This window comes from Acartia tonsa, chromosome 1 (genome assembly GCF_053477335.1).
Source record: "Acartia tonsa isolate MP-2025a chromosome 1, ASM5347733v1, whole genome shotgun sequence".
Lineage (NCBI taxonomy): Eukaryota > Metazoa > Arthropoda > Copepoda > Calanoida > Acartiidae > Acartia > Acartia tonsa.
This window is the reverse complement of record NC_137260.1, coordinates 37,974,545-38,000,292: the sequence shown is the minus strand read 5'-3', so window position 1 is coordinate 38,000,292 and position 25,748 is coordinate 37,974,545. Positions and strand designations below refer to the sequence as shown.

Below are 25,748 nucleotides of genomic sequence, written 5' to 3'. Positions count from 1 at the left end.
AAGTTATTCTGCTAATATTTTTACTTTATTTTTTTGATACTTTTCATCTGGGCTTTGTAAGATGATATGGAAGTTATATTAATGTTTGTGTCAAAATAGCTAAAAAATCAAAATGTTAAAAATGGACAGGATGATTCGTACAGTGCCTAAATTAACAATCATTTTAAATGTAGAAAAGCTTTGTTTTTAAATATAACAGAATAAAAACTTGCTTTGTGATAACAACACTAAAACTACAAAATAATACATTAAAACTTTATCCAAAAAATTTATAAATATTTGATTTAGTGTGTACTCTTTAGGTGTAATTTAATATTTTGAGCAAGGAACTTGTATAGTTAAACGTTATATAAGAAAATCATATAATACTAGCGGATACGCCCCTAGGAGGCCTCTAGGGGCACGTAAAATGTTTTCTTTTTAATCAAAGTTAAGATCAGCTGTTTACCAAAAATATCCGCTTGGCAGTACTTTATCTTTTTTTTTATTTTTGGCGATTTTTCTTTGTGGTGGTACCCTATCCTATCCCCCATAAGGACCCAAGAGAAGCTACACTGTAAAGGAGGACCATATCGGTTCAGCGGTAAAAAACAGACAAATAGACAGAGATCCTATTACTTTTAAATAAGGATTTGAAAATCTAACCCTTCGCCCTCCTCCCCTAAAAAAGAGCATAACGTTGCCTCCTAAACGTATTTGAAAGACAGACCAACATTATAGAAAATACTTCGGTAAAAAAATTAAAGATATCTTATTGTCAAATTTAGAAGTCTATTGAAAGTTAACAGGGCTCGGTAGTCGCGCATTAGCCGCCTATAAGACTCAAGGAAATCAACCTTTTGCAATTCTAAAAATCCACTGAAGTCTACCTGACCAACTCTGTCCATCCCTTTTTTTCAAAAGAAAACTATATGCATCAAAACGGGTTTCATTTTTATATTTCAGTGTGGCGGCTGAGCCCTGAAAATTAATAGCAATCTTGTAAATTCTAAGATTTCAAATTGTAGTTTTATATCACCTTTATATATATTACAAATTTATAGAAATATTTTATAAAACTTATTTACTAAAATATACAGAAATAAGATATCTTTAAAACCGAAAATTATTTTATCCGAGATGCAGTATTTTAGTTTTTTTCTCCATATACTTTTAAAACTTAACATTTTCGTTCTACTGGGTGCCTGTCGTCGTATACCAGATAAACTTTCTTGGTATCTCATCATACTAGCAAGATATTTCGTGTAAGATATGTTTCTCTCTCTTGCTCTTTTAATTTTTGCTACTATTGTGCTACTTCGCCCCATACTCTGCTACGATATCGATGGCGAACTCACATGCTACCTTTTGCTTGAGAGGACGATTTTCCAACGTTTATCGCAAAAAAATTAGGTGGTAATTCATAAGCTACCATTTGAGATATCGAACAACATAGCATGCTCCCTTTTTTAAAAAGATTCGCTGGGTACCACCTTTCAGTTAAAAAATAAAATTACCTTTAAACGCAAAATAAGTAAATGTATTACATGTATTAACATTTTTAAAGATAATTTTGTGATATTTCGTTTCGTTTCTTTTATGATTTTTTTATATAATGCCAAAAATCAAATAAATTTTTAATGAACGAAAAAAAGATTATTTTATATTACATAATAGTACATTTATTCATTTAATTTTTAATCTTTATTTATAATCTGTATTGACAATACGTAAATAAGGCAATTATCATTATATTTTTGATCAAAACTTTTGATAATGCAAAGCATAATTGAAAATTCATTTTTTGTTACATACGACTATAAACCACTTTGTATGTCCGTTTGTCCTTTAAAGCTAAAAGGAAAAGGTGTTTACTTAAAATTATGTAAAGGTAACAATGTTTCCCTAAGACCATTTTAATATCGTATTTTTTATTCTCACTTAGGTTAGGATGAGTATGGGATAAGAGAGCCCTGTATGGATTAGGCCACTCAGGATCAGAGTCATCTCTGTGGCAAGACCATTTAACAATAAACATCTACTCTTCAATTAGCTGTGTCCGTCATTCTAAGTCACTATTGCTTGCTATTGCTTTGTTTTAATACGTATTCATGTTATAATGAAACAGCGTATAGTGTCTAATGAAAAATGTTAAGCAGATATTTTTAAAAAAAGTTATTTAAAAATCAATAATAAAAGGGGCCGTACATTCTATTTATTACATTTATAAAAAGAAATACATAAAAAATAAAATTGAACAATGAATGTGTGTATTTTGTAATCCTTTGTTTTGAATATTATATAGAAACATAATAACAAAATTGGGTGTTTTATCTACCTACGAAATTCCATGTTATGAACAATTATCAAGATACATTCATACAGGTTTGAAAATTTCAAATCAAACAAACAATTTTGTAAATGGTATTTTAAGTTTTAATTTTCATTTGTTTTCATATCATGTTAAAGTTTAACATAGGCAATTTTGATAAAAAAAAGTATCGTTTGTTCTCAAATGTTGAACCAAGGACTGCATCTTTAATTTCTGTTGAGAAGGCTGCACTGAAAAGTAAAATAATGTGATAAAACATTTGCGTACATTTTACTTGATATATGATATACAAAAATAAATTAATCTTACCTCTATTATGATGTACTGAAACTAATCCTATGCAAATTTAACTCCAAAATGTTAATTCGGTTCACTTAGTTTTGATTTATATAAAAACTACTGGAAGCAAAATAGAGAAATCTACCAAACAAGATCTAAAACCAGACTAACTCTTTCTCAAATTCGAAAGAATTATTCTGTGAAGTTGATTTAAAGAATTTAGCTTCGTCCGTCATCAAATGCTTTCTTTAAGTCCAAAGAACATTAATTGATAACATGATCATATTCTTTCAATCTACTTCAAGTTCTGTCCCCAATCATAATAAAAACTAACAATTTTTAAGGTGAGGCTATTGGTGCAGTTTAGAATAAATCCAAATACAATAATAAATAACTATAACAAGGACAAAACTGTGCAAACAAGCGAAGAAAAGATTAATGTTCAAGAGAAGCACCAAACAAACAAAAAAGGCAAAAACGGACAGAAAAAAATGAATTATTTGATTTCAAAAATTGAAGGTTGGGTAAAAAGACTCTGATTTTATTTATTTCAATTTAATCAAATAAATTATTGTAAAAATTCAAAAAGTGAATCTAAAAAAAAAATATCTTGGTGATAAGCGGACTTAAGTGTGTTATAAAGTATCCTTGCCTTTAATTTATAAGGCTATTTAGAAATTTAGCTAAATATGTATTTATTAGATAATGAGTAAATAAAATTTTATATAACTGAACTCCATGCTTTTAAAACATTTTTATTTTAATTGATTTATTTTTAAACTACAAGTGTTTCATAGTGTTTAATTTTTTGATCAAAAGTGTTAATAAATTTTTAATAAAAATATTATTTTTTTTATGTGTGAAGCAGCAAGCATTTAAATGTTAAAGTAGATATATCTTAGGTAAAGAGAGGGTCATTATTGTAGTAATCTCGTTATTCAAGGTATCATTCAGGGCTCGGCAGCCGCGCGTCAGCCGGCTGTAAGTCTAAAAGAAATCAACATTTTAAAAATTAAAAATTAAGCTGAAAGTGTAAACCTAATCAAAATAGGACAATACCCTTTTTCAACAAATGATTTGAAGAATCCAAACGGGTTCAGATTTGAGGGTTATTCACAGCTGATCCGCGGCTGCCGAGACTAAAGGATCGACAGGACAAAAAGCTTCATTTATGGCATTAATATAAATCCATGAGCGACAGCACTATCTCTCTCTTTTTTTCTTTTTCTTCCTCTCTCTTTCTTTTTCTTTCTTTCTCTTTTTATAGAAAGTCCTTTTTAACTTGAAGATGATATCTTTTTAGTAATCAACCCTCCCTTGACAATTGATACTTTCTCTTTAGCATGAATAAATCTTATTAAAATAATCTGATATTGTATAAATATAGATTTGTGCACTGTTGCATAAAGAAAAAGTGAATGAAAAATATTTATGATAAAAGTACATCTAATAAATATATCTACTTTATATATGTGCATTTAAAAAGTTAAGTTGTTGAAAAAAAATCCCTTCTCTTTTAAAAGATGATCAATGAATAATACTAGTGCTTGGCTGTTGCGCATCAGCCGCAAATAAGCCTCAAATTTTAATTTTGATGTAATTATCATAAACTTTAAAATTGAAAACAAATGTAGGAGGAAGAAGATATATCATTGATTACTATTTTCAAAGAGAAGAACTATTTTCAAGAGAATTATCTAGGGACATAATCAACTCATAAAGGTAAAATGTTTCAGTTTTTAATAAAAATGTTTTCTAAAGGTATTCTTTCAAAATAAAATGAAAACTGTTTTTTGCAAAATTTGTTTATTTGTCCATCTCAATATTAAAATATTTTGACTAATCCTTTTTTAATATACAAAAATCTTTCCTAAATTTGTAATAAAATGTTTTTAAATTATGTTTTGTTGATTATGTCAAAAGATATTTTTTGTTCTCTATTGTTTAAAATACTATTGATTAATTATGTTCTACAGGACTAAACTATTTAAAGGTTAATAAAGAAGATTCTCTAAAAATTTGACCAAACTTAATTCTGTTATGTATTTTTAAAGCTGCAGCTGCTTTCAGACTGCTAACCTTTAAGCAGGATTAAGTCTTTTTTATTTGTTGCGGCTTTAAAAGAGTAGAAGCCAATAAAAAAGCTACTATTAATTATTATAGTTTCATTCTTCGGCTAGAAGTTAATTAGCAACTTGAAAATAAATATTACCGTTTTGAAATAATTTAAGATTATTCTTAGTCGCTAAATTTTATTAAAAATTGTTATATTAGAATTTTTTGGTCATAAAATTAGAGAATCTAGATAAGAAAATGAGTATAACAACAGGCAATGATAGAAAGAAAGAATATATGTTTTGTGTAACAGGTAATACAATTGTTGACATTGTTCTATTAAATCAAAACTTTTTATTTCGATATAATTGTTATCAATCTTATGATATATCTCTTCCTTTTATAATGCCTGTCCAGAGATGGGTTTTCATAAGGTTATTGATTGATTTAAGCGCAGATAACAGAAAGAAATTTATTTAATTATTTCGCTTTTGTTGGTATGGCTTTTATAGAAGAAAAATAAATAATGTTAAATCGTTTTTTGCTGTATATTAAATAATGCATCTTTTTAGAGCTTTATTAGACACTATACAAATGGCTAAAATAATTATTTCAAAATTTTGATTTCCTAAGTTGTATACTCTGTTTAAATCCTACGAGGCATTTCTTCCTGTTGTCTGCGCTTAAATCAATCAATAACTTTATGAAAACCCATCTCAGAGACGTAAGAGGAGAAATAATATACTGATAAAAAATCTTTACTAAAGAAATTAATTAAAAAAGGAATAACCAGTCAACTTAGATGATCTCTTTTTTTATCATCTTAAAAGGAAATAATTTCTATTTTGTTTAAAAAATGCAAAATAATGAGAAAATGTCAACAATTTTCTTAATTAAATCTTATTAGCATTCCATAATATTTTTTTTCATAAAGGAGTACCAAGTTTTTTAATTATCTTTTTTTAGTGACAACATTTTAAAATAAGGGAGTTAAAAAGTAATTTTTAAAACAAAAAAACTTAGAATTCCTTTATTGCTTTTTAACAGAAGAAAATAAGTTCTTGAGAGTTATTTCTCATATTCATTCGAAACCGATTAATATCCGGTGGATTAGAACCGGTTCTCATCCATACAAACAAAAATTGTGTCTAGCATCGTATTAAAAGCTTTTTTTACGAAAAAAATGTAAAATCATAAGATTAAAACAAGTTTTTGACTCAGCCCTTGAATAAAAACTGCCCAGACTAAAAAATGGTTTTAATCTTATGATTGTACAATTTATATCCGCAGAAAGCTGTTTATAATACGATGCGAGAAATAACTAGTATAATTTTAAAAAAAGACTGTTAAAGAAACTTAGTAAAGGATAGTGGTTAGGCCTTTTTGCAGCCAACTTCTAATTCAAAAACTTATTTTCTTTTGTTTAATTGTTGTGTCGTTAAATATATTGACTTCACAAACTAATTAAAAGGAAAGAAAATGCGCAAACTGCTCAAACTAATTAAAGGGGAAAGAGTTAGCGCAAAGGTTATTAGGAGAAGTGTTAATAAAAGCCTTTCTATATGGTGTAAAAGCATTCGCGGCACTCACAACATTGTTCCCGATCTGCTGGAGTAGAGAGGGTGTGACAGAGTTGGTCCCGCCACTCCCGGGTGGCCCACCAGCCCCGGCGTAACAATTACTCCACGGCGGGGACGAGTTAGTACATTCCGCCATTCCGTGTACAGACTGCTTCCTAAACATTTTGAGATCACTGTTTCTCACACTGACTAGGCTCATGTCAAATTAGAAAAACAAAAATAATATTAATTCAAAGTATATTTATTGCATAGGTGATGTTATACTTTTTTTGTGTCAAATAATAATTTATCTCCAAATCACTTTTCCCTGTGTGCCTGAGAAAAAAAAAATTAAAATATTTGCTTTGCTTAAAATATTTAAGATACTAATAGTACCTGCCTCCCATCAAGCTTGACGACGACCCTGTCCTTCCAACCCGGCTACTTCGTCTGCTACTCAGCGGACTTGTGTATCCCAGCGAGCTCGGCACACTTCCTCCCAGCTAGATAGATGGATAGATGAAAATATAGATCAATAAGGATGACAACATCTATAAAAGCGAAGCTCTGAAATCAGACGGTGGGACAAACGAGCATTAACACTTATGGAATATAGTCGAAACAAACTTGTATCATATAATTTAAGTGTGAGGCAAAATTGATTGAATACAGGATACAGTTTAATGACATATTACATTTTTAGGATTCATAATAGAGATGCTTCGCTCACTTAAAATATCTTGTTGTCCTAGGTAACAATATTTCAAAAGTGAACAGGATTATACTGTGTAAATTTTTTTATCAAAAAAGCTTGAAATGACTTTCTGGTAACGATCATAGAGATGCTTTCTAAATCGTACCTAACTGTTACAGGAATCATCGTCAGGAAAATTATAACATGCCTAAATTAACTATAAGAGCTATCCATTATAGACTTACGGACATCCCCTAATAATAGAAAAGCTTCGCTTTAAAAAATGAATGTTTAGTTAGAAGCCCTAAGATGCAAGATGTACTTAGCAAATAAACAGGAATTAAAAATCCTTCATTCCAATGAAAACAGTATTTTTTACAAAATATTAAAATCGAATGAATATCACAAGAAAAACTGAATAAAGAAAGACAAACTTTTTGCAAAGAAGTGTAGTTAAAGTTAAAATACTGTCTTATGTAAATATAGTGTCATCTTTTTTATTCCTAAGTTGAGTGAAAAAAAAAGTAAAAAGTTGGGTAAATCCTTCTTCATTAATTTGGCCCATTATTCAAACATCTAACATACCCAGTCAATAAATGTGTAATTATTATGTCATTAGAATAAAAGTTAGGGTTGGCAATCCGGAATCCGGAATCCGCCCAATTTTCGGCCAATTTTGGAATCTGAATCCGGAATCCGTTTTTTTAATAGCGAATTCTGGATTCTTATTTGGTAGGCTAAAATTAGCGTCTTGAGTTTTTACTTTCAACTCCTCCTCTTTGAAGGCAAAGATTTTTTATCATTATATATAATATCTTTTAAAATCTGGTTCGATTCTTGGAAGTGAATTATAGAGAACACCAAGAACATTGATTTTTAGGACATATGTAGCACTTAATTTAAAAAAAAAAATTAAAAATCCTTTTAAAATATTGCTAGAATCCGGAATCCGAATCCGGAATCCGCCAAAAATAAGAATCCGGAATCCGGCCCAAAATTTCGACGGATTGCCATAACTAAAAAGTAAATCATGTTTTGTGTCGATATTATGGCAGCTGTGATCACTTATTATTAATAACATAATGTCCACATAAACCTATTATGTTGCGCGCGTCAAAAATTAATCATTTTTTTCATGATTTCTACAATATATTTAAAGTTCCTAAAGAAAACAGTAACTTTCAAATAAATGGAAAATTGAAAAAAAAAGTTTTTACGTGGAACATTTAATCTTTATTTTCTCCAGAGCTCTATAACATTTTACACAAAGAGGATAAATCTTCATTTTATTAAAAAGATAAAAGTAATTTTCTTCTCGCACACCTTCAATATATCTTTTTTTTCATATATGTGTCTATGTTAATATGTCCTATCTATTACAAAAATTAAGCTTATTACTCTACTTAGAAATTAATATTGATCTTGGGCAGGTTTAAGGCTATTTGGACGGAGGGTAGGTTAAGAGTTATTGCACCAAAAGAATATAAAATGTTTGTTTACCAGACATCCCCTTTCTCTTTTATATACCAATCTATTTGTTAATATGTAACTAACATTCTATATAGATGACAATCTATCTATCTAAATGTTACCGATGACGTAACAGTTGTCGAGTGAACAAGAAGATTTGATGAGCTGCGCCGCCTCTGTGTCACACTGCTATGCCGTCTGTAAGAAAACATGTTTAAAAACTATAGTATGTCAGAACATCCCGGTTATTGATTTTTATGTGGATTTTTTTACATATACAACGTGAATTAAGAAGGTACAGAAAAAGATACAAGGATATGTTGACCTTAATCTATTATGTATTTACTTGTTAGAAACCCCTACAAAAGATCAAGGGCAACAAAGGGGGAAGATTTACCTGTTAGGTAGCCCCACAGGGGATCTCTTGGGGAACTTCCGGGTGATGATACTTTTTTTTATTCACCTGTTGATGATCCTCACATGAGATCCAGGGACAATTCCATGTAAAGAATAAGATCCTATTGGCAGAGAAGTTTTACCTGTTAGGTAGCCCCACAGGGGATCCTGGGGCACTTCCAGGTGATGATACAGAAGAAAGGGGAGATCTATTTCCTATAGTTATTGTATTCTCACTCCAGCGTCTACAAAATAAAATCATATTTAATGGAAATGGGAAATGTAAAAACAAAGAAAATTATCAGGGCTTGGCAGCCGCGTGTAAGCTTCAGTGATATCGTCATATTATAACTTTAGAATTCACCTGGATGTCTATTGTCTAAACCTTTACTTAAACAGACAATCCATAATTTTCAGAAAAAAAATTTGGCACACAAGTGGCTTTAAATTTGAGGCTTATGAGCGACTGAGGCGTGGCTGCCGAGCACTTAAAGTATACAGATCTAACTTACAATAGATATTAGTTGATCTTTTAATTGGAATCTATTTCTTTATGAAAAATATTCTACCTCTGGAACGATTTTGTACAAATTGATTTTTTTGTGGAAAGTTTTTAGAAAAAAAGATAAAGTTTTACTTTAAATATTTCAATAGAATTTATTTCTTTTGTTTAGAAACAATTGATTTTTTTTGTCTGTTCATTATTAAAAGAAAGTTGAGTTAATCAAAATGTATTAGTTGAATAGGATCATCATTTTTAAATTTGAATTTTTAAAGATTTATTGTTTTATGAAAAAAGAAGATAATTAAGAAATTTTTCACTGGAAAACATTTTAAACGTTTATTAGATAGTTTCACAAATAAATGTATAATGTATTGTATAATCCAGTCAACTATCTGCCTTAAATGGTGGATACCCTTTTCGTCTGCTAAAAAATTGCCAGGAATAGTAAATTGCTGCCTGTTCTTTTGTAGGCTGTGTTTATATTTTCGAAGTTATAAGCTGATTTCCCAAATACAAAATAAGGACAGAGTATGGACGGACGTACAGACCCTTATTATAGAAATGCTTCTCTATTTTGATAATAAGTGAACTTACAGTTAATTGTATAGTATGACTTACCTGTTTCCAAACAGTGCCGACACTCTGAGATAATTACTATTTTCAGGGGAGCTCTCCCCACTTGATGTATTCGAGGTTATTGCTGACAAACGGTGCAGTGGTCCCGCATGGTTTAACATGGTCCCCTACAGAAAAAAGGTATAGATAAACTCATGGAGAGAGACGACATTTGGCTTTTTTTTACAGTAGTCTCCAAAGTTATCAACATTCGGGACTTTTATTAAATTTTGATAGGTTGATTCATTAAGTTGAGTGTCTAAACGTTTCAACTACTAATTGTAATCTACAGGAGGGATAATTTTGTGTATCATTATTAGGGATTTACATCAATTCATATGCATTTGTATTATACTTTTAGATGACAAAGCCCAAATTGTCTTAAAATTGTGTCAAAAATGATCCATGTGACGTAATAAAATAGGGAGATGAGAGGAGAAGTGGGAAAGCAATCCCCTAAAAAAGTGATGGATAATCCCTCATTATTATTACGTCACATGGATCATTTTTGACATAATTTTAACACAATTTGTGCTTTGTCCTTCGGATCCCTAAGAAAAACTGGTAAGTTCTTCAATTACTATTCTAAAAAAATTATTATTATATTTTTATAGTTTTACATAAAAAGTAAAAAAATATTTGTTATGCAATAATTTGACATTTATTAATGTAAATATGTCAAACACTTGTAATATAATGATAATTTGTCAATAGAAAATAGATAGATAGATAGTGCAATTATATTTTTATTGGATTTCCAATAATTTATATATTTTCAAGTATATGGACAAAACAAGTTTTAATTAGAGCAAATTTAATTGATTTAAATCATGTATTGTTATTGTTAGTAAATAATCTGATTTTACAGGGATAAGACAATGTTTTATTGGTTCTTTCTATAATTAAAATAGTTTGTCTAAATTATATACAACAACCCCTCAAAATTATTTAGATATATCAATAATTCACAAAATATCTGCTATTTTAAACAATTAGAATCTTGGAAAGAATGGTTATTTATCACATTATAGACAGTTCTCTGCGGATATTGAAATGAAATATTAAAATATTAAAACCAGTTTTATTGGTCCCGAGGGGAAAAAAGGTCAGGGCTAACAAAACTGGTATTAATTTAATGATGTTTATTTTGATATTCGTGGAAATTGTTTTTAATACGATGCTGTACATGATTTTTCAGTATAGTTGAGAACCGGTTCAAATCTAGTGGATATTAATCGGTTTCAAAGCCACACTGGAAATTATTTTCCATATTCCTGATTATAAATGTGTAAATTCACTTCCGCTCATCATATCAACATAGTTTTTCATAATCGCAAAAAGTCAGGGAGTAAGGGAGGGGACAATGGATCGAATATTCAATTTTTAAGGAGTCTCAGACTTTGGGGACTGGCTTAAAGGGAATGTACACGAATACAGCAGATTCTTACTGATTTTGGGGACTTGCGCATCAATGCCCCGCTAACTAGCTGAGCTAGTTTTGAATATGCAGACAGAAAAGTTTGTTATTTATCGCTGGTTTTAACAAATATTTTTTCCCAAGAAAATGTCTTTTCATGTATAGAAACTCTACTGTGATATTTATGTATTAAAAAATCCAAGAACCGCTTGAATTTAATTTTCAAGTAAATGATTTTTTTCTTAGAACTAATTTTGTTCTAAATTAGGTTACCGTGATCCCTTTACAATTTTGGTAAAATTTTCTTGATAAATCTGGTTTTCATTGCTTTTCAGCGAACCCTCTTAAATTGAATTAATTGCCCATTGTCCCCTCCCTTACTCCCTGGCAAAAAGTAGAGATAGATTGTTTCATAATGAGAAGCAAAGGAGAAGAGAGAATTTGTGCTGTTTTAAAAATTCACAGAAATATTGATAAAAAGGGATAAAAAAAAGTGTGTAAAGTTTATATAATACCTGAACAACACTTGGCCTTCTAATTACAAGATTTGGAATTGATATATCTGATATTCTGTCTTGCCTCTCTGATGACTAAATAAACAAAATTATTTCCAGTATGCCTTCGAAACAGAAAAAATATCTGCTGGATCAGTTCTCAGTCATACTGAAAAATTATGTATAGCATCGTATTATAGACAATTTTCCACTAAAATATCATAACAAGAATCGTAGAATTAATACTAGTTTTGGTAGCCTTGTCCTTCGGCCTCTCGGGTCTAATAAAAAATTGTGCAAATTGTGCATTTTAATATCCGTGAAAGGCTGTCTGTAATACGATGCGATAAATAACTATTATAACTCTAGTATGGTTTATTTACAGTTGTCTCCAGAAGCGAAAATTAATATACTCGTTCAACTTTTTTGATGATCATAAAAGCTGCAATAAAAGATCTTTATACTATATGTTCGCTCTGATTGTTATTAAGAAGCAATAAATGTAGTTTTGAATTGCATTCGAATATTTTTAATTAAAAAGTTGTTGATATATAAAAATGAAGTACAAATAAAGTTGGGTAAGAGATAACACTAACCGTACTTAGTAATTTATATATCATTTGGTTATAATCAAAGATGTTATTTTTTTTTGCAGCTCTTTTTATGGACAATATTGTCCTAGCTTTAATAAAAAAAGTCACAAATCTACAAGTTATTATATAATTTGTTTAGCACTAAACAAAATTTCCCATCCTCCTAACTCTGATAGATTGTAACATGATACACAAAACAAATGACAATTTACATCATTAAAAGTAAATGAGAAAAACAGATGAAATCCCGTGATCAAACTATTGAACCATAGAATCCCTCTCAACTATATTTCAACAACTCTCTCGTAGTGAATATCTCTGCGATGCTCACTTAACATTCGCTTATTCTAATTAAATCAAAAATGAACTTTAGAAATGCATTTTAAGGCATCCAGTTCTAGTCAGAGGTAATTGTCTAAAAACAACAACTAAAAAACAATTTCTTGAATCAACTTTAATTGTACTTAGATTTTGCCAAACTTTGGCAAATAATTTTGATTTTGTCTGTAAGTTTTCAAACTAAATTTTACCTTTGGGAGATCTCCGTCCATTTTCAATTTATTTCTTTGGTGCCTAAACAAATAATGATGCTGAGCAATGTTAACCCAACCTTCTTATTTTTGTAAATAAATCAATAATTATGGGAGAAGGAGTTAGTTTTTCGTTCCTTTGTTTATTACTTTAAGTTATGTTAAAGGATGTTAAAAAAAACCGATCGCTTCACTCTTTTCAATATAAACCCTACAGTTTTGGTCAAAAACTAACAAAAAATGACCCAATTCATGTCCAAGCAATGACAATGAGAAAAAACTATTGAATTTTGATTGATACTCACCTTTCCTGAGCACTACAGCTCGATTCCTAGCCCTTGTGGAGAATTTTTTTTTTTATGCCAAATTGACAAGGATTGAGTTAGAAAATCTGGTTAAGTCGTCTATAGAAAGGTCTTTACATGCCCCATCATAAACTCTGAACATTATGGGGTCTATCTATACAATTTATAGTATTTAAGACGATTTGTTGATTTTTAATCTCCATGTAAGGAAAAATTCTCCACAAGTGCTAGGACTTGAGCTGTAGTGCTCAGGAGATGTAAGTAAAAATCAAAATCAATAATGGTTTCTAATTGTCATTGCTTGGACATGATTTGGGTCATTTTTTGTTAGTTTTTGACAAAAACTGTAGGGTTTATATTGAAAAGAGTGAAGCGACCGTTTTTTTTAACACCCTTTAGGTTATATTTTGGAGATATTCAGTTCTCAACAGGTTTTTTCTTTTAAGTAGTACACTAGATAGCTTTGTATTTAAAGCTTTGCCACTGTTGTAATTATTCGTACTTGTATTAAACTAAAAACAAATGTTATTCATAGACTATGCATCATTTTTGAACTAATATTATTAATCATAATTTTAAATAATCTATTGACATATTAGTCGTAAAAAAATAGACATTTCTATAGGTGGGTTATTTTTAGAATTCTAATTTGTCCAACCACGTCATACCAAAGGCTTTTGTCTCAACCATGACACTTTGGTTGAGTGTGACTTCCGAATTAGCGGGAAGTTCTCGAGATCTGTTGGCGAACATACAAACCCCCAATACCAGGAACCATCAAGTTTCAACAGCAGGTTTGATTATAGATTTATTGATGAAATTATTTCAAAGTCCTGAAATTACAAAATCAATTAATACAAAATTCCAGTTTTTTATAACCACGTAATCTTAATTGCTTTTTAAAATCATTTTTCTCTACGGTTAAGAATCTTTGGAAACTTTGGCTTTGAAGGAAAATTATTTGGTTTAATAAATCATTGTTAAATGCAAAAATAAAGGCACATAAAAAATTACTAAAACATAATATTAATCATAATTAAGTTCCATGCTTAGCTGGCTAAAGCCTTTTAAACTAAATATAATCGTCCTATACACCATTCCACTTAATAAAATTAACAAATTCTACCTGAAGTTCTTATGGTTTCAAATCCCTGGTATACTAGGGTTGTTCACGCACTATGAGACCAATGATAGGCCCAATTTTGTTCTCCGAAATCTTCACACACTCATATCTCATTCAAAAGTAACGAACGTGGGCGCATCAAAATATAAACAATCCATACCGCGTCACTTTATGAAAGGAAAGTCAAACAAGACGACATTTGCGCTTAATTTAGGATAATGATAAGGAATTAATTTCGATCTTGATAAACACAAAGCTTCCTCGAAAAGAGGTTAAGACACACCCCCCGTTTGAAAGTCAAATTAACTTCCTTAACGAGATTCAAGGTTTTTTGCGCTGAGCACTAGCAACATTTCTCACTAAACTCAACTCACCATAATCACATGAGAATGGCCACATCCCGAAAAACATGACAATTTTTGCTCCTAACTAAATGAAACCCCGTGAAATGCATACACAATATTATACTCCTCACTAGGACTCATAATACCTCACATTTTAGGATAGAAGGATGGGGATTGGTTTGTACCATACAATATTCCAGCACATGACACTCACAAGATCACATACACAAATCCTAAAATGGATAATCCTATTAATCATGATGTTGTAAATATAACAACTTATACTAATTAATAATCATTTCATAATCAATAGGTAATAAATCATTATTAATAAATCAATAAGTACCTACGAAATCAGGTTGAAATGTAAACAAATAATAGTAAATATAAAACGAAATAAATCTTAGACAAGAAAATTAAGATTTATAGGTACTTAAAACTAAATTTGTTAAGCATCAAAAAGAGTAGTAAGAAAAAATTTTTCAAAATCCTTGGGCAGAAAGTTTTTCAAACTTAATGAATAAGAACTGTACTATCTTAATCAACAATAAAACTTTTCAATACTTAAATAATAGCAAAATAATAATAATATCTTCGTTAGAATTTTCATCGAAATTATGAAAAAAATACCAATTTTTCTTTGTAAAAATATGAGACTTTAAATATGAATTTTCAATCATTCCTTGATCTGAATAAAAATGTTTTACTTGATTGAAATTCATATATAATTTTAAAAAATCTGCTAAAAAATACTTGATTTTTTTCTTAGAATAAATATCGAATCACGCAACCTCGACATATTTATTCTTTTTTGGTAAACTTTTCAGGTAAGTTTTATAATGAATTGTACTTTTGAAAAGAATTTAAACTCAATAAAATTAAATTTGAGCGTATGAAATAGAATAAAAATTAATCGCATTTCACTTGATTCTTATTTTAGGCATAAAAATAGGCATATGAAAAATGTGGCTTTTTTACTAAAAAAAAATCTCAATTTCCATAAAATAAGAATCAATTATTAATCATAATTTTTAATAACTGCCTGACTGATACAGCATGTTCTTCCAGGGGAGATTTATCTGACAGCCTGAACAAGACTCTTGCAGTCTTTCTCCCATCCTCAATCCTCGTCACTCGGCCCATCCGCAAACATCTCATCAGCGGATTGGTACTCGTAACCAGAACTATATCTCCGTCAGCTAGCGGCTCCGCCATCTCCTCTCTCCACTTGGACATCCTTAATATCTTCGGCAGAATCTCCTGGCGGTAGGCAGTCCAAAACTGGGCAGACAAATCTTCTAACAACTTCAACCTGGAGGAAATTTGGTCCTCCGGTTTCATCGCCACATTGCACAACGGCTGGCGGTCAACATTTCCCAGCAGCTGGCCAGGGGTAATCAGCCGCCAATTCTCCACGTCGTTCGCAGCTTCTATTGTCAATGGTCTGCTATTCATCAACTTGCTAACCTCTGCCAACAGCACCAGGAGCTCGTTAAAATTAACAGAACTATTCACCAACTTCTTGGAGAGCAATCTCTTGGTTAATCCCACCATTTTCTCAGCTTGCCCAATAAAATGGTGGGCTCGGGCCGGGATCTGAAACCAAGAAAGCTCTACCTGGCTGCCCAACTTCTGCTCTAAAACCTTGCGAGCAGCGGATAATTGTGTGCCCATGTCGCTTACTATAACCTTCGGCAGACAATGAACAGCCTCCAACTTGCGCAGGGACAACAGGATACTGCTGGTATCATACTTCTCCAAGGCATCTAACCATAGCGCCCCTGAGAACCTGCAGACTACCACGAACACCCACTCCTTCTTCGTTGCTGTCTGACTCCTCGTTTTGGCGGTAGCTCTCCTCGTAACCAGCGGACCCATAAGGTCAACTTGCACAACTTCAAATGGCCTGCTCGGAACCAACTTGTCAGGTAACACATCCTTCATGGTAGTACGACATTCCTTGGCCCTCTCAACACTGCAGGGCCAACACTTCTTCACCTCCATGATGGACAACCTCCTTGCCTTCACAATCCAGCACCAACGGCGGCTCTCAGCTAAAGTTCCACGGACACCAGAATGAAGCTCAACATGCGCTTCTCTCATAAAGACAGCAGCTAACCAATTACCAGGCTCCAAAATTACTAAACCTGGCATGTCTTCAAATAGCATTTTACGGCCACCAGTAATGGTGTCAATGACGGGCTCTCCACGACCAACCATTTTTAGAATTTTCATCTTCCTGGTCACATAATTACCTCCGGGACCAACAACAGGCCAGGTCAATGATACTTCATGCACTAATGGATTCAATGACGAATAATTGCCTTTAGCGTCATTTATCCACTCATCCTGTTGGCTACATGACACAATGAAAAGTTCCGCCGCCGCCATAAAATTGTACAAAGACGGCTTGTACACAGAATCTGCGGCTGCTACATGACTACCAGCGGCTGTAGCCTTGCCTTCTTGTCTGCTCTTTAGCTTCTTCAACCAGGTGTTCGATACTTGCAGGACAGCTGCCATAATACGTTTGGCCTGTCCAAATGATCTCCTGTGCTTAAACCTAAAGACATCTTCAGCGGCTTCTCCGGTAACTTTCATTGAACATAACTTAACCATTTTGGTATTCAACTCCTCCGGTGGTAAATCCTGCTTGACTTGCTCGGCAGTTTTCACCGGCCACGCACTTTCATCCTGGCGCAACCATTCTGGGCCTAATCTGTACCTGGAACCTGGACCTAAATCTGATACCTTGCAGGTGCTTCTGGTGCCCAAATCTGCAACATTGTGTGTCCCACCTCCAGTCATCCTTGTTGGTTGCAGATTGAATTTCTCCAATGCGATGAGAATTAAATGTGTTCAACATAGCACTGTTGGAAACTATTTGTGATAAAACACACGATGAATCAGTAAAGTACATCACTCTGATAACATCAAAGGGCAGGGCATCTCTGATGGACTTTGACAACCTGGTGGACATCTGGCAACCCATCAATTCAAGGCGTGGAATTGATTCAGTCTTGACCGGCGCAACTCTTGACTTGGTGGCTAGCAGGAACGTTTCAAACCCTTGCCTAGTTGGCCACCTCAAATATGCCATACATGCATAGGCCTCTGATGACCCATCCGAAAACATCATCAAGGATGGAAGGCCAGTTGGTTCCTCCGGGACCACACAACGGTCAAACTCCAATTTAGCGACCTCAGCTCTGTCCTCCAGCGACTTAACAAGTTCATCCCGTAGACTTTTTGGAATGAAATCTTGCCAGCCCAAATTCAGCAAACAAGTTTTCCGCAGGACAAGTTTAATTCTCAACAGGATAGGGCTGCAAAGCCCGAGCGGGTCGAAGGTCTGGGCGGCGAACCTGTGAACCATCTTCTTTGTCAGATTCTCGTCCAAGGCGTCCTGGAGGTTGTACAAATCAGCATCCTCTTTCACCTTCTTACCCTTGACTTTACCATCTTGGTTGACTCTCGTGGCGATGGATAACACATCAGTGGCTGGCTTCCATATCAGCCCAAGAACCTTGGTTGGCTGGCAATCATCACCAGAATAAATGACTTGTTTGAAGGAAAAACTACCTTTGCTGATAATTCTGTCGGCTTCTTTCATCATCTCCTTGGCTTCTGGCACAGATCCTGCTCCCGAAATAATATCATCTATGAAGCTGTGCTTCTCAAGTTTGACTGCAACTGGAATCTGAGGTAACTTGAAATCTTCCTCAGGGTAGGTAGGTATTTGTGGCTCCTTCCATAATTCAGGTTTAGCAACAATTTCACTACCATTAATCTTACCCTCTCCATACATCTCCTTGACCTCTGCTTCACTCTTTCCGCCGAACAGGCGGGACGTCAACTTCAGGGCTGTAACTGCCAAATTTCCCGCAGCCAACTCGCCAAAATTCACAACTTTAGTCAGGTAAATTTCAAGTGGACCGTCTGGCGTCGGGGAAAATAAAACTCTCTTCATCTGGCTGTCGAACTCTGTGGCCAGGATGGAGTTATAAAACTTGGAAATGTCCGCGGTTAAACCAACCTTGTAACCGCGGAAAAGCAACAAATGATAAAAAATCTTCTGCATTGGCGGCGGACCTCCCAGCATTATGTTATTAAAACTGGTGCCCTTGAACGTCAGAGAACTATTTGCACACAATCTCATGGGTGTGGAACTTGAATCCTCCTTGAAAGCAACCACTATTGATGAACAAGACTTAGGCCCTTCATACTGCAATTCTTCAGGCGTGGCTTTTTGAAACACGCCTCTTGAGATGGCGTCGTTGAATACCTCCACATACATATCATAGGTGCCTTCCTTGACCATCTTGGCACGATTCTTTTCAGCAATTTTGCGGGCTAAACTCTCATTGTAGGGCAAAGTGTGAGGATCTTCAATGTAAGCATATTGACCTGTCCACTTGTTGGATTGCAAGTCTAGTGTTAAACCTGCCTCAATTATTCTCTGCCTCTCACGCTGGTCCCAGGTAGTGCCGTCGGCCATAGCCTTGCACTCTTGACAGGCAGTACATCCTGGACAAAGTGCCTGCGGCTGTACGCCAAACGATTCAGACGTCAAAAAGTCTGGCAAGATGCCTCCACTGACACTGACAGCCTTATATGCCGACTTTTGGTCTCCAGCTCCACCGTCAGCACTTGTACAGATAAAACCACTACCAAAAATGGTTCGCCACAACATAGACTGGCCCACTTTCTGGTAGGTTGATGGAAACACGTCAGGATGTGTATTTCCAATGATGATATCTAAGCCTCCACTAATATATGTAAATCTTTCTGGCGGCATCTTAAATATCTCGGCGGCGGTTTCGGGGTGGACCGAGCGCATCTCGTTGGCCCCGCCGAGGGTAGGCATGACAGCTGCCTCAAACTCCCTCAAATTACCGTCCCTATCCTTCAGATAAAACACAACATTGCGGCAGGAAGACTCACTGCCGTCAGCTACAGAAATAGTTGTATATCTGCCGGTAGATTTCAGCTTCAACTTGTTGGATAACTTCTCAGACACAAGTGGCAAATTTGCACCAGAGTCAAACATGACAGTGGCGTGGCAGGTGCCGCCGCCAGGTGCTACAACAGGAACTAACTGAAGTAAGAAGGTACAGGGGCTGGGTGCAGAACTTGACTTGTATACTGTATTCACACCAGCACTAGCCTCATGGAGCAACCTACTATGATATCTGTCGCAATTATTGGTGCCACAAACACCAAGCTTATCCGATTTATTACACTTGTCAGCAGTATGGCCGTCACACAGGCAGAGTTCACACAACTTTTTCTGCTGGACAACTTTCTTTCTGGTGTTTCTCCTTGCAGCTTTCCACAGGACATGTACTGTTCCACTTGGAAGCCTTGTCCTTTCCAGCCTTTCCATTCTTATTGTCGCTGCGGCCAGATACTTGCGCGGCGGCAGCTCTGTCACGATTTCTCTTGCCGGCGCTAGTGTCATAGGACATATCACCGGCCAACATTGCTCCCCTGGTCCTCTCCAGCAGTTCTACAATCTTCTGGATGTTTGGTTGGTTCATGCTACCTAGCTCCATCATAATTTTCTCTCTCAGGCTATCTGGGCACTTGTCTTTGAAAATATGAATAAGAGTTAGGTGGTGGTAATCCTTAGCTGCAGAACCAACGATGGCTTCTACTTCTTGCATCGTGCTCTTGAAGGTAGCAATTGCACTAACCACGTCCACAGGTTTATCCACAGGTTTCATCTTGTTCAGCTTAGTTAAAATCTTCATGAACCGGCGGGTGTTTGATAAAAACATCTGATCGAGAAACAACCATTGTTCATTATGATCTCTAATCGCTGACACTTGCTTGCGTAGCTCCGGGTTGGTTATCACCTTCTCCATACACAACATCAGACTTAACCTCTGGTCAGAAAATCCGTAACCAGAACATAGATCTTTAAAGACCTGTTTAAAGTTGGAGTAATCTGTATCTGTACCGTCGAAGGACGGCAGCAAACTGTTGTCCCAGCGCCCATACTGCGGGTTGGAACTCCGAATATCCACGGCAGACATACTTCTGGAGAGTATGGCAGGTGTTCCACTCTCATCCAAGTTAGATGAACGACGTTCCATCTCTCTAAGCCTTCGGTACATATCATGTACTTCTTGGCGCAACTCCATGGAAATTTTAAGCACTCCCATGTCCATCTTCACCTTCTCAATGACGTCGAGGTTCCTGGCGACAGTGCTTGACCTCGCGTCGTCTGAATCATTGTCAAGCCAGTACAGAATTTTTGTACACTGCTCCAACGACGCATAAACTTTATCTGCAACAGTTTTCTGTTCACTAGCTTCATCCAAATCACGCTTGAACTCGCGCAACTCACTAGTCTCCACGGCAGGTTTTAGACTTTTTATTAGGTCAGATTGGTCCTTGACCTCACTAAAAATGTCACGAATTGATTTTAAATTCACATTTTCACATGAACTAAAACTTTGGCAGGCTTTTAGATTGTCATAAAACACTTTTAACTGTTCGTCAAACACTTCTAGCCTTTCACTGCCAATAGCGATAGCTCGCTCAATTTTCTGCTTTTTGGTTAGTGGCATATTGATTCACTAGGTACTTATTTCACAGAAAAATTGTCACAGTTTATTGCATCAATAATCACTGGATGCTATTGATCTCTTGAAGAATGCTAACGCCTATTCTTCAGATCCTTTGAAATTGTCTCAACCATGACACTTTGGTTGAGTGTGACTTCCGAATTAGCGGGAAGTTCTCGAGATCTGTTGGCGAACATACAAACCCCCAATACCAGGAACCATCAAGTTTCAACAGCAGGTTTGATTATAGATTTATTGATGAAATTATTTCAAAGTCCTGAAATTACAAAATCAATTAATACAAAATTCCAGTTTTTTATAACCACGTAATCTTAATTGCTTTTTAAAATCATTTTTCTCTACGGTTAAGAATCTTTGGAAACTTTGGCTTTAAAGAAAAATTATTTGGTTTAATAAATCATTGTTAAATGCAAAAATAAAGGCACATAAAAAATTACTAAAACATAATATTAATCATAATTAAGTTCCATGCTTAGCTGGCTAAAGCCTTTTAAACTAAATATAATCGTCCTATACACCATTCCACTTAATAAAATTAACAAATTCTACCTGAAGTTCTTATGGTTTCAAATCCCTGGTATACTAGGGTTGTTCACGCACTATGAGACCAATGATAGGCCCAATTTTGTTCTCCGAAATCTTCACACACTCATATCTCATTCAAAAGTAACGAACGTGGGCGCATCAAAATATAAACAATCCATACCGCGTCACTTTATGAAAGGAAAGTCAAACAAGACGACATTTGCGCTTAATTTAGGATAATGATAAGGAATTAATTTCGATCTTGATAAACACAAAGCTTCCTCGAAAAGAGGTTAAGACAGCTTTCTATAAATAAAATTAGTTTGCATAAAAACTTTTGCCCTTTGGATTACTGTCTTTAGTATATACAGAAATACATATCCCATGGACGACTAATAATTTCAGTAAAATAAATAAAAAATAAGTAAAAAAATTGCCAAGATAAGCTAAATTTCCTGGAAATCCGTAGAAAATTGTTTGAGGCATGCCAAAGTAGCAAAGTGTGAGGCCATGCAACTTATTTTTTCTAGTGGAAAGGTGAGGGAAAAAGCACTGTTTTATATAACAAACATAAATAGTGTCTTATAAATCAAGAAAATTATTGAATCTTACCCCAATAATAAAATAAATAATAATAATATAGAACTTATAAGTATTAAGGGGGGGATGGTTGAAGATAATCTTTTTACATTCGCCTATCTATAGCTGTTGGAGATCTTCTTTGTCATAAAAAAGGTGCTACTCATAATAATGTACTGCTAGTACCAGGGTCTTGTAATCAAAGTCAGGTATATGGTATAACCAACAAGGCAAATAAATCTAAAATAATATTTGGCGGGCAAATGGAGAGGTCCTTAATCTTACTATAAGTTGCTCCCCCCCCCCCTCCAGCGACAGCTGAAAACCACGTATATAGGTTTAGTGATTTTTTTCGAATTAATTTCGTTATTGGTATAAGCTGAATCAAAGTACGCAAGACATCTTGTTAATACAAAAACTTTATTATGTTTCATGCATTGCACATTACATTACCTGTCAATTAGATCAATCATTTCTTGAATAGTTGCATGTACAGCCATATACTGCTCTATTGTTAGCTGAGGATTTACAGTCTAAACAAGGAAAATTATGTTCACAAGCAACGAAGCAATATTCGATATTCATCAGCATCTCGGGGCTTAAAAAAACTTGTTTTAATATTATAATTGTACATTTTTATATCCGCGAAAAGCTGTTTATAATACGATGCGATAAATGCGGATGTTGATGAAAATCAGTGGCATGTAGTACAGGGCTTTGCTTCAACTCCCTAATTCATTTAAATATGATGCTACATATGTATTTTCAGATTGCTGGGTTGTTTCTGAATGTACTAGTAGTAGAAATTATGGACCGGCTAAATAAATAGCGACCCCCACCATTCACCCCATTCATCCCATCCCCTCCCCTCCTACTGGATGGACGAACTGACCAATAATGTGATGTCCATGTTAGCAAACTATAATGACGACAATTTTTCCCCTGTCATAATATCCACGTAAATTCTATATCCATTCTCCAAACTAATAAATACAAATATTTTTCTTTGTATTTTTGTTGGTAAATATATAAAAATAGACACTAAACAACATACACACGTATGTGTTCTATTTATTTTCGTTTTTGTACAGCTTCGTGCATTCAACTTTTAAATGAATATTAAATTTTTATTTTGTCTGTACATATTTTGTAATGCAGGGGGACTAAACCTAGTGGTGGTCTAACCTAACCTAACTTTATCAAACTTTAAATAACCTAATCTTTACTATATAGACTTTTTTGTTAATTTTTCTGTATTTGTATTGAATAGTATATAAATAAGGATGACAACATCCATAAAAGCGAAGCTCTGAAACGGTAGGACAAACGAACATTAAAACTTGAAGAGTGTCAAAACTGAATAATCAGAATATAACTGTATAAAAATCGAAACAAATTGTAACATTGTACATTGTTGTCCTGGGAATCAGTATTCCAAAAATCAGATCAATCGGATAATTTTATCACATAAAAATTTGTTGTTAAAAAGTTGCAAATCAACATGTTTAAAATGGACGTACGGACATTCTGGTAACTATCATTGAGTTGGTAGGCTTTCTAAATTGTACCTAACTAAAAGATATTTTCACCAGCAATAAGTAAAGCCAAACGGACATTGAGTATTGTAGAACTACTTAATGTTTTGTTATAAACCTTGAGGATTGTGCATTAATTTAGTAGACAATCAATATTTATATTATTTGACAGATAATGATAGTAAGATAATTGAATAGTTATTTATCGCATCGTATAACAGACAGGTTTCCGCGGATATAAAACTGTTAAATTATAAGATAAAAACCAGTTTTGTTAGCCCCGAGATGCCGAAGGCACGGGCTTTAAAAGCGGGTTTTAATATTATGATTGTAGCCAGCAGGGTAATATTCAATAAATATTTTCTATCTTTACCTGGGGAATGAGAACAGGTAGAACCCGTGTAGCCAGCAGAGTAATATTCAATCCATATTTTCTATTTTTACCTGGGGAATGAGAACAGGTAGAACCCGTGTAGCCAGCAGAGTAATATTAAATCCATATTTTCTATCTATACCTGGGGAATGAGAACAGGTAGAACTCTTGTAGCCTTCAGGGTAATATTCAATATATATTTTCTATCTATACCTGGGGAATGAGAACAGGTAGAACCCGTGTAGCCAGCAGGGTAATATTCAAACCATATTTTCTATCTTTACCTGGGGAATGAGAACAGGTAGAACCCGTGTAGCCTTCAGGGTAATATTCAATAAATATTTTCTATCTATACCTGGGGAATGAGAACAGGTAGAACTCTTGTAGCCAGCAGAGTAATATTCAATAAATATTTTCTATCTTTACCTGGGGAATGAGAACAGGTAGAACCCGTGTAGCCTTCAGGGTAATATTCAATAAATATTTTCTATCTATACCTGGGGAATGAGAACAGGTAGAACCCGTGTAGCCAGTAGAGTAATATTTAATCCATATTTTCTATCGCTCAACATCACTCGGTAGATTTCTTAATATAATCAAGTATAATAATAGTTATTTCTTTCATTGTATTATAAACTGCTTTCCGTGGATATAGAATGTACTATTATAAGATTATAGTGCCTTCGGGACCTCAGGGCTAAAAAAACTGGTTTTAATCTTATGATTGTACATTCTATATCCGCGGAAAGCTGGATATAATACTATGCTAGACATAGTTTTTTCGTATGGATGAGAACCGGTTCTTATCCACCGGATTCAAATGAATACGAGAAAAAGTATTTTTAATAGTGTAGCTTTCCTATAATTAGAGTCAGCAGGTCAGTCAGCCGTCCATCCGTCTGTAAGGGATAGCTCTTAACACTAATTTAGGCATGTTAGAATTGTCTTATCGATTTCAAACTTTTCATGATAGAAAAAATCATTTCTTGTTAATGTATCAAATTATTTAGAATATTGAAATATAAAGACGGGAATTAATGAAAAACAAGCATGACGTTAACTCTTGGGTATTTAATTTTCTGGTATACGCATAATATATCTAATATATTACAGGATGCAAACAGGATATTAAACTGGAATAGTTTTCATCAAGGATAAAGGATAATTTATATCCGCTACACTGAAAAATTATGCATCATATTGTATTTTAGATGATTTACCACTAAGAAATAAAATAAAAGTCATAAAATCAATCACTGTTTCGTTCCGCTGGGCCTTTGGCTACTAGGGTCAACAAAACTGGAGTTAATCCAATAATTTTTTATTTTATTTTCCGTGGAAAACGGTCTATATTACAATATGAAGACTATTTTGTTTAAAATGGTTAAATTTCATACAGGCATCCTTTGTCACAATTAATCCTACTATTACCTATTCCCTATTACATTATTGG

The 25,748-nt window shown here is 33.8% G+C and overlaps 1 protein-coding gene across 4 annotated transcripts in view; it reads right to left on the bottom strand.

The window, feature by feature from the left end:
* Positions 1 to 1,638: 1,638 nt before the first annotated feature.
* Positions 1,639 to 25,748, bottom strand: part of bma (SCY1-like protein bma) — a 63,451-nt gene continuing 39,341 nt past the window's right edge. The window contains exons 21-30 of one of the 4 annotated variants that reach the window (XM_080160398.1): positions 24,793 to 24,881; positions 22,841 to 22,920; positions 12,919 to 12,961; positions 11,817 to 11,891; positions 9,888 to 10,012; positions 8,908 to 9,009; positions 8,491 to 8,566; positions 6,601 to 6,707; positions 6,236 to 6,380; positions 1,639 to 2,541 (exon numbers count right to left, since the gene is read on the bottom strand). In XM_080160398.1, the coding sequence (XP_080016524.1) occupies positions 2,518 to 2,541; positions 6,236 to 6,380; positions 6,601 to 6,707; positions 8,491 to 8,566; positions 8,908 to 9,009; positions 9,888 to 10,012; positions 11,817 to 11,891; positions 12,919 to 12,961; positions 22,841 to 22,920; positions 24,793 to 24,881 (866 nt within the window). In that variant the 3' untranslated portion in view covers positions 1,639 to 2,517. Of the gene's footprint in view, positions 2,542 to 6,000; positions 6,381 to 6,600; positions 6,708 to 8,490; positions 8,567 to 8,907; positions 9,010 to 9,887; positions 10,013 to 11,816; positions 11,892 to 12,918; positions 12,962 to 22,840; positions 22,921 to 24,792; positions 24,882 to 25,748 lie in introns of those variants that run through there. The other 3 variants (XM_080160378.1, XM_080160386.1, XM_080160391.1) reach the window with 3 other exon arrangements.